Source organism: Martes martes (genome assembly GCF_963455335.1).
Source record: "Martes martes genome assembly, chromosome: 16".
Taxonomy (NCBI): Eukaryota; Metazoa; Chordata; class Mammalia; order Carnivora; family Mustelidae; genus Martes; species Martes martes.
In genome coordinates, this window is record NC_137904.1 from 28,712,963 (window position 1) to 28,730,931 (window position 17,969).

Here is a 17,969-nt window from a genome sequence, read left to right on the forward strand (position 1 = left end):
GACAGGGAGAACTGTGTCTTGCTGTAAAGGGATCTGCAGGCTGAAAGTTCACATCCCAAACTCCATGTAAGAGTTCTCCCTTCCCTTCTGCTGTCTCTCCAGTCTCTCAGTTTTTGAAGATCCCCTACCAGTAAGAGAATGTGGGATTCAAAACTGTTAACTAATTAGGGAGTCAGAAAATCCTCAGAAAATGCTCCGTCAGAGGAAACAAGTTGTCCACAATCAAAATACACACTTTTTAAAAAGATTTTATTTATTTATTTGACACAGAGAGAGAGATCACAATTAGGCAGAGAGGCAGGCAGAGAGAGAGGGGGAAGCAGGCTCCCTGCTAAGCAGAGAGCCCGATGTGGGGCTCGATCCCAGAACCTTGGGATCATGACCTGAGCTGAAGGCAGAGGCTTTAACCCACTGAGCCACCCAGGTGCCCCTAAAATATACACTTTTGATTCCATCAGTGAATTTCTGTAAAGTCAGTATAAATGTTACCCAAATTACAGTCTTGCAGAAGATTTAAGAAATGTAAACTTTGCCACAGTTTCGTCTCCTGGGGAACCTTATGTTTCTGGTTTAAAGGACATTCTGTGGTGGGTGAAGCTGGGAAGGGTGGAGATGAATGTAGGCATCAGTCCTAGACCAAGAGCTTCTAAGTATAGAATGTTTGTAATCATCCTCCCTAGTGGTCTTGGGAAGGAGCAAGCTTTTTTCCCCCTCATATCATACTTAGACCCAACCACAGATGGTAGGATAAACTGGAGGCAATGTTGTGAATCCGTGTGAGGTGAAATAATATACTCATTTATCCAAATGGCACCCCCAGTGCTCTGTCCTCTCCCCCTCCTGTATTTTCAAAACTGTCATCTTCCATGCTTTGTATCTGTTCCATCTCTTCCAGGCTTAGCTTGAATAATAAATTGGGGCTTGGAGCAAGATATTTTCCCCTGTTGGTATAGTTTTTAGAATCACTTTTTGGGGGCAATACCTGATGGGAAAGGGAGAAGGATACAACCCATATGTGGTTTTTATGGAAAACTAAGAAAACAGAATTAGTGACAGTTACATCTTGCCAAAATGAAACGGAATGGTTTCAAGACTCTAATACTACAAGCAGGACGATAGTCTTATCCTGCCTGCCAATCCCTTTTCCTAACCTGTTCCCTTCAACAACCGCTGTTTCTGCTTCCTCGCCAAACTCTCACCTGAGCACGTCAGACTTGACTCAGAGCTGTGCCTTTGTAAGAAAGATCATCCATCATCATTTTGCTGTGGAATCCTTGTTCAAAATGTATGCGGCTCCACATTGTGGTTTAGGGTGTAATGTCAGGCCCACTTGAAGAGTTGTGAATTATAGGAAACCTCATATTTTATGCAGTCCCTAAGCCCCTTGGGGACGACGTAGAAGGAGGACTTCTGGAATGCTTAGTGTTATGTTCCCCTCACCAGTGTGTGGATAGCTCCATGTAGGGCAGAGGCTAAATCATAAAGCTCTATGAACATCAGCCTGGGAAAACAGGAACCCCCACCCTCAGCCAGCCGAAAGCTAGTGGGAGTGAATTCAGCTGTGAGGAAACAGAGGAGCTCGTAAACTGCCACACTAGTGGCTGCTTTGCCACTTGGAGGCTGTGTGTGAACCGTTTGTCAAAGAGATCAATAGGTCCATTCATAGTGCTCAGAGGGAACACTTTTTGTTCTCATTAGATGGGATGCAAAGATACCCGTTTTCTGTGATGGGTGAAGTGAATCTCAGAGGCCTGTGGCTAAGACAGTAGTAGTGGCATGAAGGTAAGCCTGACTGCTAAGCCCAGGCTCTTCGCAAATTGGCCTGGCATAGTGTTTGATTGTAATGTCCCTGCTGAAGATAATGAGTGAATTCACAAGAACCGGCCAATATTGGCTAATAACAGGGAAAAGACAGTGTGGTATCCTTCATTCAATGTGTGAAGCAGAGAAGAGCTTTTCAGAAGTATGTCTCGTGGATGATAGTGATCCTTGCAGCTTTCTTTGGATTTGATGAGTTGGGAGCATCTTGTCCAACCTACAGATTGAAAGGAAATGAGCAATAAAGAGGATGCAAATGGGTATTCCTTCATGTACCAACCCCATTTAATTCCAAGTACATATCATTTTGCCTCTTTGCTATCCAGAAATTCTAGGAAAAGTTATTGTATTTACACAGAAAGTATCAGCAAGGTACATTTATTTATGCATGAGAACCTACAATTGGTTGGACCCTATAACCCAGTAGCAAAGAGCCCATCCAACCCTTGCTTGACCCGTTTGCCTTGAATGGAAAAGGCTCTCGCTATGCAGGTACTGTGGATCCCCTTGGTACAGGGATTCTGTTTCTTTTCTTTTTTTTTTTTTTTTTAATTTTTTTTTTTTTAAAGATTTTATTTATTTATTTGACAGAGAGAGAGAGATATCACAAGTAGGCAGAGAGGCAGGCAGAGAGAGTGAGAGAGGGAAGCAGGCTCCCTGCCAAGCAGAGAGCCCGATGTGGGACTCGATCCCAGGACCCTGAGATCATGACCCGAGCCGAAGGCAGCGGCTTAAACCACTGAGCCACCCAGGCGCCCAGGGATTCTGTTTCATTTCTTGAATCAGACCCACACAGTCTCACTATGTTTGAAAAGAGACTGAGATCTGAGTCTCTGTGGACCAAATGTTTTTTTACTAATCCCGTTCCACTCTTGGTATATCTAATTCCATGTCCCATCTGATTTTCTGTGTTCTTTCTAAAGGCTTAAATTATGAACATAGAGTGTGACCCTCTTAAAGGTAAGGAACTTGGTGCATAAAAGGCTTCCAGTAAAATTTTAGTATAGGAATGAAAGACCTGGATTTCACTTCTATTTCTACCAGCTGTTTGTTACACAACCTCTCTGAGCCTCAGTTTAAGTATCAATAAAATGTGGATACCTGCTGTAGCTACCTCCCACAGTTGTTGTGGACTCAAATGAGGTAATGTCTATAAAGTTGCTCATTATTCTTTTTATTAATTCTTTTATGATTTGGTAGCTTCTTTTGTTGGTAGGAGGAATTCAATCAGTGTTGCTACTACGTAGTTAACCTCTAATTCTGGACTAGGTTTTTTATTCCCCTTCAGGCCTATTTCTTCCAGTGTTCAGTAGAAACGATAAGGCAGAGTGGAGTAAAGAACTAAACATACGTCCTGTGATTAAATCATACTAATTTACATGAGCTCATCATCCAATATTAGCAGAAACCAGATTATAGAAAATAGTAACCTAGACCAGAGAATGACAAATAAGTTGGCATTGGGTACCTGAAACAGTGTGATAAGAAATATTCTGATGTCGTGGCTGGATGGAAAGAGTGCTGTGCTTCGGTTTCAAAAACTGAGATATAATTCACATATAACATTGTGTAAGTTTGTGTGTAGTGTGTTGACTGCATACATTTTTTTTAAAGATTTTATTTATTCATTTGACAGACAGAGATCACAAGTAGGCAGAGAAGCAGGCAGAGAGAGGAGGAAGCAGGCTCCCTGCTGAGCAGAGAGCCCGATGTGGGGCTCGATCCCAGGACCCCGGGATCATGACCCGAGCAGAAGGCAGAGGCTTTAACCCACTGAGCCACCCAGGCGCCCCTGCATACATTTTTTTAAAAAAGATTTTATTTGAGAGAGAGAAAGAGTGAGCGAGCATGAGCAAGGATGGGGAGAGGCAGAGGGAAAAGCAGAGTCCCCACTGAGCAGGGAGACCGACGAGGGACTGAATCCCTGAGATCAGGACCTGAGCCAAAAGCAGACACTTTAACCCACTGAGCCACCCAGGCGCCCCCAAAAGCAGACACTTAACCAACTGAGCCACCCAGGCGCCCAACTGCATTCATTTATATATTGCAATATGGTTTTTACCCTAACGCCTGTATCATGTCGTAATAATTACCAGTTCTTTTGGTGGCAAGGACATTTAAGATTTATTCTCTTAGTATTTTGAGGTCTGTAATACAATCTTGTTGACCATAATCACTATTCTGTGTGTTGGATCTCCAGAACTCATTCAGCTTTGCGTGCACTATGTATTAATATGTGTAGTCGACACAGAATTAAAGAGTAGGCACATGTACCATCCTGGACTAGATCAACTTTGAGACCCATTCTCAGTGTTCTAATTCTGCAAAAGTGGATTCCTTCTTTAATTTAATTTAATTTTTTCTAAGATTTTATTTATTTATTTGACACAGAGAGAGAGATCACAAGTAGACAGAGAGGCAGGCAGAGAGAGAGGGGAGAAGCAGGCTCCCTGCTGAGCAGAGAGCCCGATGCGGGGCTCAATCCTAGGACCCTGAGACCATGACCTGAGCTGAAGGCAGAGGCTTTACCCCACTGAGCCACCCAAGCGCCCCTAATTTTATTTTTTTAAAAGATTTTATTTATTAGTTCATTTATTTTAGAGAAAGAGTGCAGCTGGCGGGAGGAGGAGCAGAGACGGAGGGAGAGGGAGAAAGGGAAGGAATCTCAGGCTGACTCGGCTGAGTGAGGAGCCCACCACGGGGCTCGATCTCACAACCCTGAGATCATGACCTGAGTCAAAACCAGGAGTTGGTCACTTAACCAGTAGTGCCACTGAGGCACCCTCCCCTTTAATTTTGAAAGTATTGGAGGCCTCATCTTAGTGAGTGTTGTGGATGTTGTAGAGAAGGCACACTTCTGACAGGGAAACTGGATTTAAGGCAGCTGTGCTGTAAGAGCGGTGTTGTGTCTATTTTAAACACCAAAGGGCAATATGAGCTTAGGACGCTTGGGAAAGCCAAGGGCCAGAAAGAAAGAAGCTACTTTGCCAACTATTCAAACTTTGCAGGGCGTTGTAAGAGTTACCTAGGGGCAGGGATGGGTACATATGCTGTCGGTTCTGAACTCTGACAATTTGGGGCACCTTTTTTTAAGAAAAAGAATATGAATTTGAAGAATACAAAATTTGATACAAGCTTCATACAAGTCCCGTAGGTCCTGAAGTTTAAACTTCATTAATTTCACGGTAAATCCACCTCTACTTAGGGTTGTTTTAAAAATCTTAAAAAATAAGTTTCCTGGCCCCACTCTAGACATTTTGACTGATTATAGCTGGGTCTCAGAAATAATATATTTTCAATAAATACTCTATTATGTTAAGGCTGGGCTGATGTGAGGAAAATAAAACAGTAGTACAAATACCTACCTATTTCCTGACACATAAAAGGAACACCAATATTTGCTTCATAAGTGAAACAGCTCCCTGTCTCCCAGCACTTATATATGAACCTCATTTTTTCCAAGCAAATGACATAAACCATACAGAGACCACTTTCCTTCTTGGGCTGAGACTCAAGCTGGGATTCAGCTGCCCCAGGTTGCTGGCCTGCCTTCCTTTGCCTTCTCCATAACCGCTGGCGTTGGCATAGTTCTCTGGTTCCCCGGCATTGACTCTGAAGGAAAAAAGTGACTGGTGTTAATTTTAGGTAGCTGGTATGCATTTGGTTACCTTCCAAACCTCCTGTCAGACCATTTAAAGAAAAGTGTCATTCCTAAAGAAAACACTCTATCTCATTGGATCCATCCTCTGTAGAGAATGTCCAAGTACAGCAGGGGTTAGGAACTCACATTCAGCAAGCAACGCCAGTGTGCCAGGTGCCTTTCAGAGAGGATCTTAATTAACCTTCAAAAGCACCATAAGAGGAAAATATCATTAGTCCCATTTAACAGATGAGCCAAATCTTGTTGGAAAAGTCAAGCAACTTTCTCAAAGCCACTCAGCTAGTGAATGTAAGTGGCAGTTCTATCCAAACCCCAAAGTCTGTGCTTTTTTCATTATGTGAACCTGCCTCTGGAACAGAAGAAGAAAGTCTTTATAAATATATATATATATATTTTTTAAAGATTGCCTTTATTTTTTTTTAAGATTTTATTTATTTATTTGGCAGACAGAGATCACAATTAGGCAGAGAGGCAGGCAGAGAGAGAGAGAGGAGGAAGCAGACTTCCCGCTGAGCAGAGCCCGATGCGGGGCTCAATCCCAGGACCCTGGGATCATGACCTGAGCTGAAGGCAGAGGCTTCAACCCACTGAGCCACCCAGGTGCCCCCCCCCAAAATATATATATTTTTAAAGTAAGCTCCATGCCCAGCATGGAGCCCAATGCAGGACTTGAACTCTCGACCCTGAGATCAAGACCTGAGCTGGGATCAAGAGTTAGGTGCTTAACCATCTGAGCCACCCAGGCAGCCCCAAAAGAAAGTCTTTATAGATCAAGTCCAGGGACCCAATACATCCACAAACTTACAGGGCATGGGACTTCAAAAATGACAAACACTATACTGGCAACTCCACTCAACAACAGGGTGATAGCAATCAGAAATTTGACCACAATGCTCCATTTCTGCCTCTTCTTTAGGTTCTCATCTGTGTCTAAAAGGAGAAAGAGGAGGAGACGAAGGAGAAGAGAAAACCTGAGAGAGGGAAGAGATTCATACTCTGACTTGAAGTTCTTCTAGGTCCCCAGACTAACAGGGTGGGTCCAGCCCGTTGCAGAGACTACAGGCTGAATTTCCAATTCAGACTCAGAGTCAGGAGTGGGGTGGGCCTCATGGGCTCTGCTCTAACCTCCTTTGCAGCCTCTTCCCAGTGAGTCACCCTCCCTGGGATTTGGGATTGGCCATGATCAAGTAGGAGTGATTCTTGCATTGCTTTCAGGGGAGGAGGGGGTGGGTGTGCAAGGAGTTCTGAACTTGTCTTTCACCAGCAGCACCCTCTCGGTCTCTCCCCTTGTGCTCAGACAGACATACTGTGTGGGATCAGAAAACCACCTTCCCTGTGCTTCGCTTGACTGTAGTGCGGAGTAGGAGGAACAAAGGTGATTTGGCATTTCTTTTGGGTCAAAAGGCAAACTTAGGGATAAATGCCTTATGTGCATCTTGTTATTACTAATCTTATATTTACATCTTTCCCATGAGAACTGGGATGCAAGCTAAACAGAATTCGAGTCCTGACCAATTTAGGGAGAGCCATTTCCTAAAAACAGTGCAGATGAAAGCATGCACTTGGTTATTGTCCTCATTGTGATGATGCTTAGTGTTTAAATGTTGTCCGTCAATACACACAATGGCTGGAATCCCCACCACACAAATACGATTCATTCTGTCCCCAAAAGTGGCCACAAGCTCACTTGTGTGGAGGTAAAAGATTATTAATAGTGTCAAACTACATACACTTCTGGGACCTTGTTTAGAGAAGAAATGGAGTGATTTTCTGATGTAAAATCCATGTAATTTCTCAGCCTCTCAGAAAATCCTAGAAAACCCAAAGTCATGTTGGGACTAAAAGTGTTTCTTTTCCTTTCTATTCTTGTCTCACCCCTATTTATTCTGTACCTTCTTTCAAAGGGCTAGAAAAATCATCAGTACTTGTAGTTTTCTCTCCTCCTTTATTCCCAGAAGGTGTGGAGGTGATGGTGGTGGAAAAAGTCTCCAGTGCAGCCCTCATCACCACATAGACCTTACAGTGGGAAATCCCTGGTAAAAAAGCTATAAAACAAGAAAGAAACAATGAAAAAACAACTGAGAAAACGTCATTCTGCCTTTGTTTTACCTGAAGAAACCCTATTTCTACCGAGCTGATATTAAACTTCTAATGTGGCCCCATTGATCTGTCCTTAGGTTTAGGGAGTAGGCAGAAAATATGCCAAAAGTAAATGAGGATAGAGATACTAATAAGAGATATGGATTAAATCCCCAAGGAGGCCTTGACTAATGTAGGTTCAAAGTGAAGGAGTAGACCATATCGTGTTTGTTTATCATTCTTAAGTCTGTAGTAATAATGACGGAGGGTGTAACACTGTTGAAAGTTTCCTTCTTTAAAAAAGTTGGCTCCAAAGTCCAAGGAATAATGTGAAATACCATAATTTGCCTTAATGCTTGCTGCAGGTCTATCTATCTGAAGTCTTAAATCAACTTCTTTGAGAAATGTTTGGGGAAAGCAAGGGAGGTGGAGGAAGGAGAGACCACCCAGCTTCATGCACTCCTCAATTTCATTCTTTTTTTTTTTTTTAGATTTTATTTATGTATTTGACAGAGAAAGAGACAGTGAGAGAGAGAACACAAGCAAGGGGAGTGGGGGAGGGAGAAGCAGGCTTCCCACTGAACAGGGAGCCCAATGTGGGGCTCAATCCCAGGACTGGCCTGAGCCAAAGGCAGACACTTAAGGACTGAGCCACCCAGGCGCCTTGTCAATTTCATTCTTTCAGAAAGCAAAATTTTTAAGTAGGCTCTGCCCAGCGTGGCCCCCAACATGGGGCTTCAACTCATGACCCTGAGATCAAGACTTGAGCTGAGATCAAGAGTCAGATGCTTAACTGACTCAGCCATCCAGGCAACCCAGAAAGTAAATTTTTTAAAAAGATTTTGTTTATTCACTTATTTGAGAGAGAGAGCGAGCACAAGCAGGGGGAGGGACAAAGGGAGGGCAGGGAGAAGCTCAGCAGGGAACCTGATGTAGGACTCCATCCCAGGAAGCTGGGATCATGACTCAAGCCAAAGGCAGACACCTAACACACTGAGCCACCCAGGTGACCCCCTTTGAATATTTTATTTAAGAAAGTAAATATATATTTTAAAAATATTTTATTTATTTATTTGTTAGAGAGAGAGAGCACGCACACAAGTAAGGGAAGTGGCAAGCAGAGGGAGACCCAGGCTCCCTGCTGAGCAAGGAGCCTGTTGTGGGACCTGATCCCAGGACTGCGGGATCATGACCTGAGCCGGAGGCAGACACTTAACCGGCTGAGCCACCCAGGTGTCCCAAGAAAGTAAATATTTTTAAATGAATATCCATTCTGTACCAGGGACTGCTTCGGTACTTTGGATATATCTGTTTGATACATTCTAGCAAGGGACCAAGGAAGGCGGAAGGAGGGTTGAGGAGGGACAAGAGGAGGGACAAGGGGAAGCAGACAACGGTAAATACAGTAAACTTTGTTTTTTTCTTTTTAAGATTTTATTTGTTTATTTGAGAGAGAGAGAACAAGTAGGGGGAGTGGCAGGCAGAGGGAGGGGGAGAAGCAGACTTCCCGCTGAGCAGGGAGAGCCTGACACAGGGCTTGATCCCAGGACCCGGGGATCGTGACCTGAGCTGAAGGCAGATGCTTAACCAATTGAGTCACCCAGGTGCCCCAACTTTATTTTCCTTTAGAAGGGGGTAAGTGCTACTGAAGAAAAAAAAAAAAACTAAACTAAAACCAGAGCAAGATTAGGGAGCAGTCTGGGGATGTAGGTGGGTGGTGGCTGGGGAACCAGCAATGCAATCTGGTTTCCTTGAGAAAATGAGAAGTTAGGCAAGGCTTGAAGAAGATAGGGGATTAGCTAAGCACAGGCCTGAGAAAGCATTGATGTAGGCAGAAGGGGCAGCTCTGGTAAAGGCCCTGAGGCAGAGTGAGTCTGTCTGACATGTTACGGTTTTAGGGGAGAAGCCAGGAGGGCAATGAGACTGGAATGGAGTGAACACAGGGTAGTTGGAGATGAGGAAAGTTCTAAAGGAAACAGGCCTGTATCAGGAGCCTCATAGGTTAGTTTAAGGACTTTGGTTTTTATTCTGATTGAAATGGGGATCCAGGGATGCCTGGGTGGTTCAGTCAGTTAAGCGTCTGCCTTCAGCTCAGGTCATGATCCCAGAGTCCTGGAATCGAGTCCCATATTGGGCTCCTTGCTCAATGGGGAGCCTGCTTCTCCCTCTCCCATTCTACCTGCCTGTGCTCACACTCTCTCTCTCTCTCTCTCTCTCTCTGTGTCTCTCTCTGCCAAATAAATAAATAAAATCTTAAAAGAAAAACAAAAACGGGGATATGTTGCAAGGTTTTGAGCAGAAAGAGTGATGGATGGCTTTGTTTTGAAAGGATCAGGGCACCTGGATGAGCATCTGCCTTCAGCTCAGGTCATGATCTCAGGGTCCTGGGATTGAGCCCCACATCGGGCTCACTGCTCAGCAGGAAGCCTGCTTCTCCCTCTCACATTCCCCCTGCTTGTGTTCCCTCTCTCGCTGTCTCTCTCTGTCTCTGTCAAATAAATAAATAAAATCTTAAAAGAAAAAAAAAAGAAAAGATCACTGAACTGCTGTGTTAGAAATAGACTGTAGCGGGGCAAGGGTCAAAGCAGAGAAACCTGTTAGGAGGCTATTGCAGGAATCCAAATGAAAGATGCTCATGGCTCAAACCAGCTGTGGAAGTGTTGAGACACAGTTGGATTCTGGCTGTAGTCTAACTACCTAACTAACTTCACTTGGCTCGAGACTTGACCTAATCAGATTCAGACCCTGGTTCCTATTTTGTTGCTAATGGTCTCTAATCATTGCTTATTAAATCAAGGTCTGTAAGTCCTACTTGACTTGTCTAAATTACTTTCCCAAGTCTTGATTAAGTCCATGTGAAGTCGTAGTTCTTGACTTCAGAGGCCAACGGCCACAGTACCAGGCACTACACGTGAAATTACAGAGGAAGGAATAGTCTCTGCCTTCAGTTTAATCAGGAAGACAGTGTTGGCAAAGATAGGCAGAGACAGAGAGCCAACAGGTTGAAAAGGAAAAACAAGGAAATTATATGAAGTATTTCCAGTATGGTGCCAGTTAGTTCTCTGAAGTAAAAACATATGTGTTTCTGAGACAGATGAGATGGAAGATAAACAAATCCCATTTTGGACAAGTCATATAAGTTCTCTGTGTTTTGGCTTCCTTATTTGTAAGATGTTATAATGAAGTGATTCTTGGCCTACCTATTTCACAGGGGGTAACAGGAAGATCAGAAACAAATAAAAATGAGGAAGCAGGTTTTGCACACTGAATGATACTATGATTGAAAGAGAAGGAAAAAACCTAGTGATCCTCTAGTAGAACTGTGCCCTCTAGCCACAGGGATAATGGTATTTCAATGTGGCATGTCTTCCCACCTCCTGGGAGCCACTGTTTCAAAGTCTCCTTAATAGGCTTCATCTGTCAGTGTATTTTCAGTTCTGCCTAAGCTTTGAAATTAATGTCCATCTATGTTGGCAGGTGTTTTAGGTCTCATCTGCTAGGTAACTGAGCATTAAGGTGGAGCACATCTGTAAATAGAACCACTGCATTCCCAGTGACGACGGAATTGCAATATTAGTTTTTTGTTGACTAAGGATATTTGAGCAAGAATGCCCGCCTTTCAGGGGATGTACAAACTTCAAATCTATGAAGTGGATAACTTAGCAGATGATGCTTTGCTTTATTACAAAATAATTTATTTTAAATAGGGAACATTAGGTACAGTATATTTGAGTGGAAATCTCCCTTGGAGATTATTCTGTACTAATACCAGCAGGTTGAAAGCTCTTATTTGAGTGGCCTTACATATTGCTGTTGAGTTTGTGCTTCCGATCTAAACCTCCCTTTACATATGTAGAAATGATGTCATTTAGTCAAATCTCTAATTTGTAGCTGTAGAAACTGAGCACTGGAGAAATTAAGTAACTTGTCATAGATGATAATTAATATCAGAATAAACACTCGTTTGATGTTATTCCTCCTACACCCCAGTTTCACATGGGGTAAACTGTCCTTAGAAATCAGTTCGCACTAATCGTGGGGCGTCTGGGTGGCTCAGTGGGTTAAAGCCTTTGCCTTCGGCTCAGGTCATGATCTCAGGGTCCTGGGATCCAGCCCCGCATTGGGCTCTCTGCTCAGTGGGGAGCCTGCTTCCTCCTCTCTCTCTGCCTGCCTCTCTGCCTACTTGTGATCTCTGTCTGTCAAATAAAAAAATAAAGTCTTAAAAAAAAAAAGGAAATCAGTTCACACTAATCAAATTCCAAGGAGCCTTATCTATATACTAAAATGACATTTAAAAAAAACTTACATAGGGGCGCCTGGGTGGCTCAGTGGGTTGGGGCCTCTGCCTTTGGCTCGGGTCATGATCCCACGGTCTTGGGATCGAGCCCCATATCGGGCTCTCGGCGGGGAGCCTGCTTCCCCCCACTTCTCTCTGCCTGCCTCTCCACCTACTTGAGATCTCTGTCTGTCAAATAAATAAATAAAATCTTTAAAAGAAAATTTACATAGGAGAATGTATCCATCAAACGGATCAGGTAGGATTTTTTTTCTTCTAGGTACCCTGTTCTAAACCTATACATTTTTTTGAAATCTAATTAGAAATTCTAGATTTAGGGGCACCTGGGTGGCTCAGTTTTTGGGTGTCTGCCTTCAGCTCAGGTCATGATCCCAGGGTCCTGGGATCAAGCCCCGCATCGGGATCCCTGCTCAGCAGGAATCTTGCTTCTCTCTCTCCCAACTCCCTCTGCTTATGTTCTCTCTCCCTCTCTGTCAAATAAATAAATAAATAAAATCTTAAAAAAAAAAAGAAATTCTAGATTTATATAGAATCTGAGCAATAGGAACTAGATGGTATAAACTATACCCTAAGTGAAAAAGACCTAATGAGTCATCTCTGTCCACCAGAAAGAAATTTTGGGATGTTTATAATAGAAGATCTTTTCATTGACCTAATTCCATAAACAGTAACAAATAGTCTCCATCTGACATTTTTCTACATTCCATGTTGGACCACATCTTCTTCTTTTTTTTTTTTTTTAAAGATTTTATTTATTTATTTGACAGACAGAGATCACAAGTTGGCAGAGAGGCAGGCAGAGAGAGAGAGAGAGAGAGAGAGAGAGGAGGAAGCAGGCTCCCTGCTAAGCAGAGAGCCCAATGTGGGGCTTGATCCCAGGACCCTGGGATCATGACCTGAGCCGAAGGCAGAGGCTTTAACCCACTGAGCCACCCAGGTGCCCCTTGACTCACATCTTCTGATGACTGTGTTGTAGTACATTATCATCCTTCCAGTTTCAAATTCCTACTTTGCTCTGAGAACATTTTCATAAACTGTCTTCTGATTGCTTCTGGGACATCCTCTTGTGCAGACTGAGAGTGTGGTATTTTCAGAGGGCATCTCGTTTATGACCTTGTATATTTGACAATTTATTTAATTTGTATTTCTATGCTACTTGGTATCTCTCACATCCTGGTATTCAGTGTAAATTTAAATTCAGAATGGAAAGTTTCAAACTTATAAATGGAATGATATTTCAAAAGTCCATTCATAAGTTGGTTGTTTGGAATTTATCATTATTTCATAGAAATGTGTCATGAATGTTGATTAGGTCCACAAACTAGCCAAAAAACATCCATTTAATCTCTTTGCACAGCTCAAGTATTAGCTTACAGTCTGCATTCAGGAACCAACCACCATGCCATGAAGGAAGGAGGAAGAAACGTGCCTAGGGCAAATTTTTGAATTAGGTCAGGTTGATCTCTGGCATCCTTCCACCTCCTTAATCACCCAGTTTCCCTTGTCCCAAATTTCTAAGAACTAGTGTCCTTAATTGCCTGGAATCCTACAATGCATAGCACTATATCCAAGAAAAATCCATCCTGCACAGAGTGCTCTAGACTCCAGAGTGACTTAAATTCACTAATATTGACACCTGCCATTGGTGCTTCAAAGAGGTGACTCCGGGGGGGGGATGGTGTCACGTGTTAGGTAGACAATTTGGTTGAATTACTTTATATTAATATTGAGTAACCAAAACCCCCACATGCTGTCAGAATTTTTTCAGTTTTTAATAAGAGTTTGTATTTTTCCCCCCACACAAATTGTTACCATATGAACTTTAGAAAGTACAATAAAGGGAACAAAAACATTCATACCATGCGAGGATATATAATTTACTATACCACACATCCCAAAAATCTATCCACTTATTTCCCAATCTCTAAACATACTGTAGTTTTTAAAGTTTTTTTCCCCCATTATTCTGCCTGGGAACTCCCCAGTTTCTCTAAAAGTGTCAAGTTTTATTTTATTTTTCCAGCAGTGTAGCAGCAGCATCTAGGGGATTGCCTGTATATAAAAGGAAACTGCCAAAATCTGCTTGACAGAAAGAATGGGTCGGGGGGGAAGGAGGGCAGAACAGAGAAATTCACCTGATGTCAAGAACCATTGCCCCGGGGCGCCTGGGTGGCTCAGTGGGTTAGGCCTCTGCCTTCCGCTCACATCAGGATCTCAGGGTCCTTGGATTGAGTCCTACATCGGGCTCTGTGCTCAGCAGGGGGCCTGCGTCCTCCCCTCTCTCTGCCTGCCTCTCTGCCTACTTGTGATCTCTCTCTGTGTCAAATAAATAAATAAAATCTTTAAAAAAAAAAAAAAAAAGAACCATTGCCCAGCAGCTTAGGGGGAACAGGCATTCCTTCCCTGGGTGGAAGGGCAAAATGGAATCACTGGGATGGAGGGTAATATAGCAGTAGCTGGCAAACCCTTGATGCAGAAGTTCTACTTCTTGGAATTTCATCAGGTTGATAACTTGCAGGTACACAGAGAAGAATGGATAAGGTCATTGCTTGCAATATTGTTTGTGTTTATAGAAGATTTGAACCCAAAATATCCATTGATAGGAAACTTGTGGAATAAATTATAGTACAGGGGCACCTGACTGGCTCAGGTAGTAGCATGAGACTCTTGATCTTGGGGTCATGAGGTTGAACCCCATGTTGGGCTTAGAGATTACTTAAGGAAATAAAAAAATATAGTACAGGCATATAAAAGGAATACTGTACAATTATTGAATAAGACAAATTTATACATACTGATATGCAACAACCTGTACAATACATTGTTAAATGGAAAAAAGGTACAGAACCGTGTGTATGGTATGCTACCATCTAGGTTTTTAGGTATGTACATCCATATGTGCTCAGAGTAGGACGGAAATTCAGCAAGTTGGTAATAGCATTCTGTAGAAAACTAGAAGACTGAGAGATTGGAGTAGGAGGGAGACTGACTTTTCACTATAAATCTGTGCTGTTTAAATATTTTACTGTCTGCATTCAAAATAAATAAAATTCAAATAACCATTATCAAAAGAAAACCCATCAGAAATGGAAATCACATGAAAATCCCAGCATTGTCAGGGTTAGAGGGCCCATAGAGATTAAAAAACTGACTTTCAGGGCACCTGGGTGGCTCAGTGGGTCAAAGCCTCTGCCTTCGGCTCAGGTCATGATCCCAGGGTCCTGGGATCGAACCCCACATTGGGCTCTCTGGTTAGCAGGGAGCCTGCTTCCTCCTCTGTCTCTCTGCCTGCGTCTCTGCCTACTTGTGATCTCTGTCTGTCAAATAAATAAATAAAATCTTAAAAAAAAAAAAAAAACCAACTGACTTTCAGAGAAGACCCAGATCTGCCCAAGGAGAGGATAATCCATATCCTTGAGCCCTTAGCTACTACTAAGCCCCACCCGGCTTCAAGGATGTCAACTAAAAGTCAGTGCCTATCTCCATCTCATTTTCCAGTCTCACCTTGGCCTGTGAGAAGGGATCCAGTCTGAAACTTGGTTGTGGAGGTTAAGCGACAGTTTGGGGAGGCAGTGCTGTTTCTGTGGGGAGCAGCGATGACTCTCAGGTTCTTCAGAGTCTGCTTGACCTTTGACCCTTTCTCTGAATACACAAGGTTGACTTTGACTTTGCTCCCAGAGCCAAGGCACTGCAGGGTAGCCACAGTCTGATTTTGAATGAAAGTAGACATTTTGGCTTGTGCCTGAGCCTCTGGAAGGAGAAAAGCCAGACAGAAAAATGAAGCTGGTTGTTAATCTGAATGATAGCCAGCTGAACATCTTCCATTCGTGACCCCTGTTAAAACTCCACTGCTGGGGGCGCCTGGGTGGCTCAGTGGGTTGAGCCTCTGCCTTCAGCTCAGGTCATGATCTCAGGGTCCTGGTATCGAGCCCTGAATCGGGCTCTCTGCCCAGCAGGGAGCCTGCTTCCCCCCTTCTCTCTCTGCCTGCCTCTCTGCCTGCATGTGGTCTCTGTCAAATAGATAAATAAAATCTTTAAAAAAACAAACAAACAAAAACCAAACTCCACTGCTGTACTTGCTTTTCTTTAGTTCACTTTTTCCTCAACATGTGGTTTTGGTCCTAAGTGTAGAAGCTCTGCCTTTCCTCCTTCCTGCCATGGGTCTCGTGAAGATAGGTGCCTACAGTAAAATCAGCCCAGGGAAAAGCTCTGAGGTTGTCTTCTCCAATGCAGAGAGGGTTACATGCTGCCTCCTTCTCTTTCTTCACCCTCAGCTGTTTGATTGATATAGCCATGCCTTAGGTAATAAGTGTTAATTTAAAAATTGGTTTCCAGAAACCCTCTTGAGGGGATACATATATTTAAAATCAGATATTTGAGATCTGGGATAGGAAATGGGGAAGACAGTCCTCTTTTAGGCGTAAAGATTTTCTGGAATGGCAAGGTGATTTTTCAAGGCAGAGCCCATTCCCTACCTTGCTCGAGCACATCCCCGGTTCTTCTCACATCCTTTGGGAAGAACCCAGGCAGCTAGCGTTCCACGTGGCAGCTGCTATCTCTGAGCTCTGGAAACAAAAAAGAGAAAAAAGGTCAGGACTTACAATTTATTGGGTACTGTTTAGAATTCCAGGTACTGGAGAGGGGGTTGCAGAAGAATGCAGTCCCTTCTCATCAAGCTGGCAATGGTGGAGATCAAACACTATTTAAAAAAAAAAAGATTTTAAAATATATACAAGTAGGAGTTAACCTTGTACAAGGAAAACTGAGTACCAATCCATTACACTTAGGGGGGGAAAAAGGTGAATGCGAGTTAAACAGAATTATAAGTTAATAAAAAGACTAATCAACCCATTCCTTCAAATGCTGCTTGTTATCTCTTTTCCTTCTTGTTCTATCTGCCTTCTTATATTAAAACTTTTGAAAGTTTGTTCAATGTAACTCTGAACAAGGTATCTCTTCAGGTTTCCATGGAACCAAGGACATAGCTTATTTATGCTTTTTGGCACATAACTCACAGGATGTTGTGAGTTTTCTTCATCCATTAAATTTGTTATTGCTGCCCCTTGAGCTGTTTGGCCGTAACTCTGATTAGCTAATTTTAGAGATGAACTGTTCGGACACCTTCAAAAGGCATGTTTTAAATAAACAGTTATCAGAGAGCAGCAAATGGTGCCATTCCAGCCTACTCGCCCCCCTTACCCCTCCTTACCCAAGAGCAACCCCATCTGTTTGGATGTACTACCTTAAAAAAGGAAGACAGCATCTTATGAGGGTTATGAATTTGGGAGTCATAGGTGTTGATAATACTGAAACTGTGACAGCACCCTCCTGTAAAGGAAGCCATCTAACAGTGAGAGCACTTTCAATGTTCCTTACATGAATAAGACAGAAGAATGCATCACATTCTCTGAAGACTCTCCCCATGGGGAGCACCTGGGAGGCCAGTCTGTTAGGCTCAGGTCATGATCCCAGCATCCTGGGACAGAGCCCCACTTCCGGGGGAGTCTGCTTCTCCCTCTCCCTCTGCTCCTCCCCCGGCTCACGCTCTTTCTCATTCTCTCAAATAAATAAATCTTTAAAAAAAAAAAAGTGTGTGTTGGTGGGGGGTAGAATTCTCACCACGGAACAGCTATCTCTGAGTTGAAATAAGTTATAGTCCTACCTAGAAGCAAGAAAATACATGGAATGACTTTAAATCATCACCTGCTGAGTACGGGCTGTATCTCAATCTGGTAGAATAGTCCCCCATATCCTAGGTCTCTCTTTGGATTTTCTAGGATATTAGACTATTGAAGTACTTACCTTTCTTGCTGACATCATAGGACATAATGATTAGGCTGGAAACCAAGATGGTATCCATGTTAGTTGGAGCACATGCTCACATCCCCTGCATCTTCTTGCTAGAGGCTTGCACTGCCCTGGAACCAGTTTTGACCCCCGGAGACTCTGGTTCCACCCTAGTTATTTTTGCCCCATTTCCTGAGACCTAGGAATAGAGCTGATTGGCAAGAAGACCAAATGAGCTTGTTAATGATTGACTCAAAAAGTCTTCCTCCGACTTCATAGCTGGTGCCGACATAAGGAACTGTAATTACCTAGAGGTTTCCCTAGAAG

At 43.1% G+C, this 17,969-nt stretch overlaps 1 protein-coding gene across 1 annotated transcript; it reads right to left on the reverse strand.

The window, feature by feature from the left end:
* Positions 1-1,957: 1,957 nt before the first annotated feature.
* LOC308357160 (uncharacterized protein C17orf78) lies at positions 1,958-17,715 on the reverse strand (the record flags this gene model as incomplete). Its single annotated transcript, XM_080826633.1, is given in 8 exon segments — positions 1,958-2,035; positions 5,296-5,430; positions 6,285-6,409; positions 7,405-7,524; positions 15,360-15,605; positions 16,331-16,385; positions 16,389-16,420; positions 17,658-17,715. Coding segments are annotated over 8 exon segments (849 nt in total).
* Between the last annotated feature and the right edge of the window lie 254 nt (positions 17,716-17,969).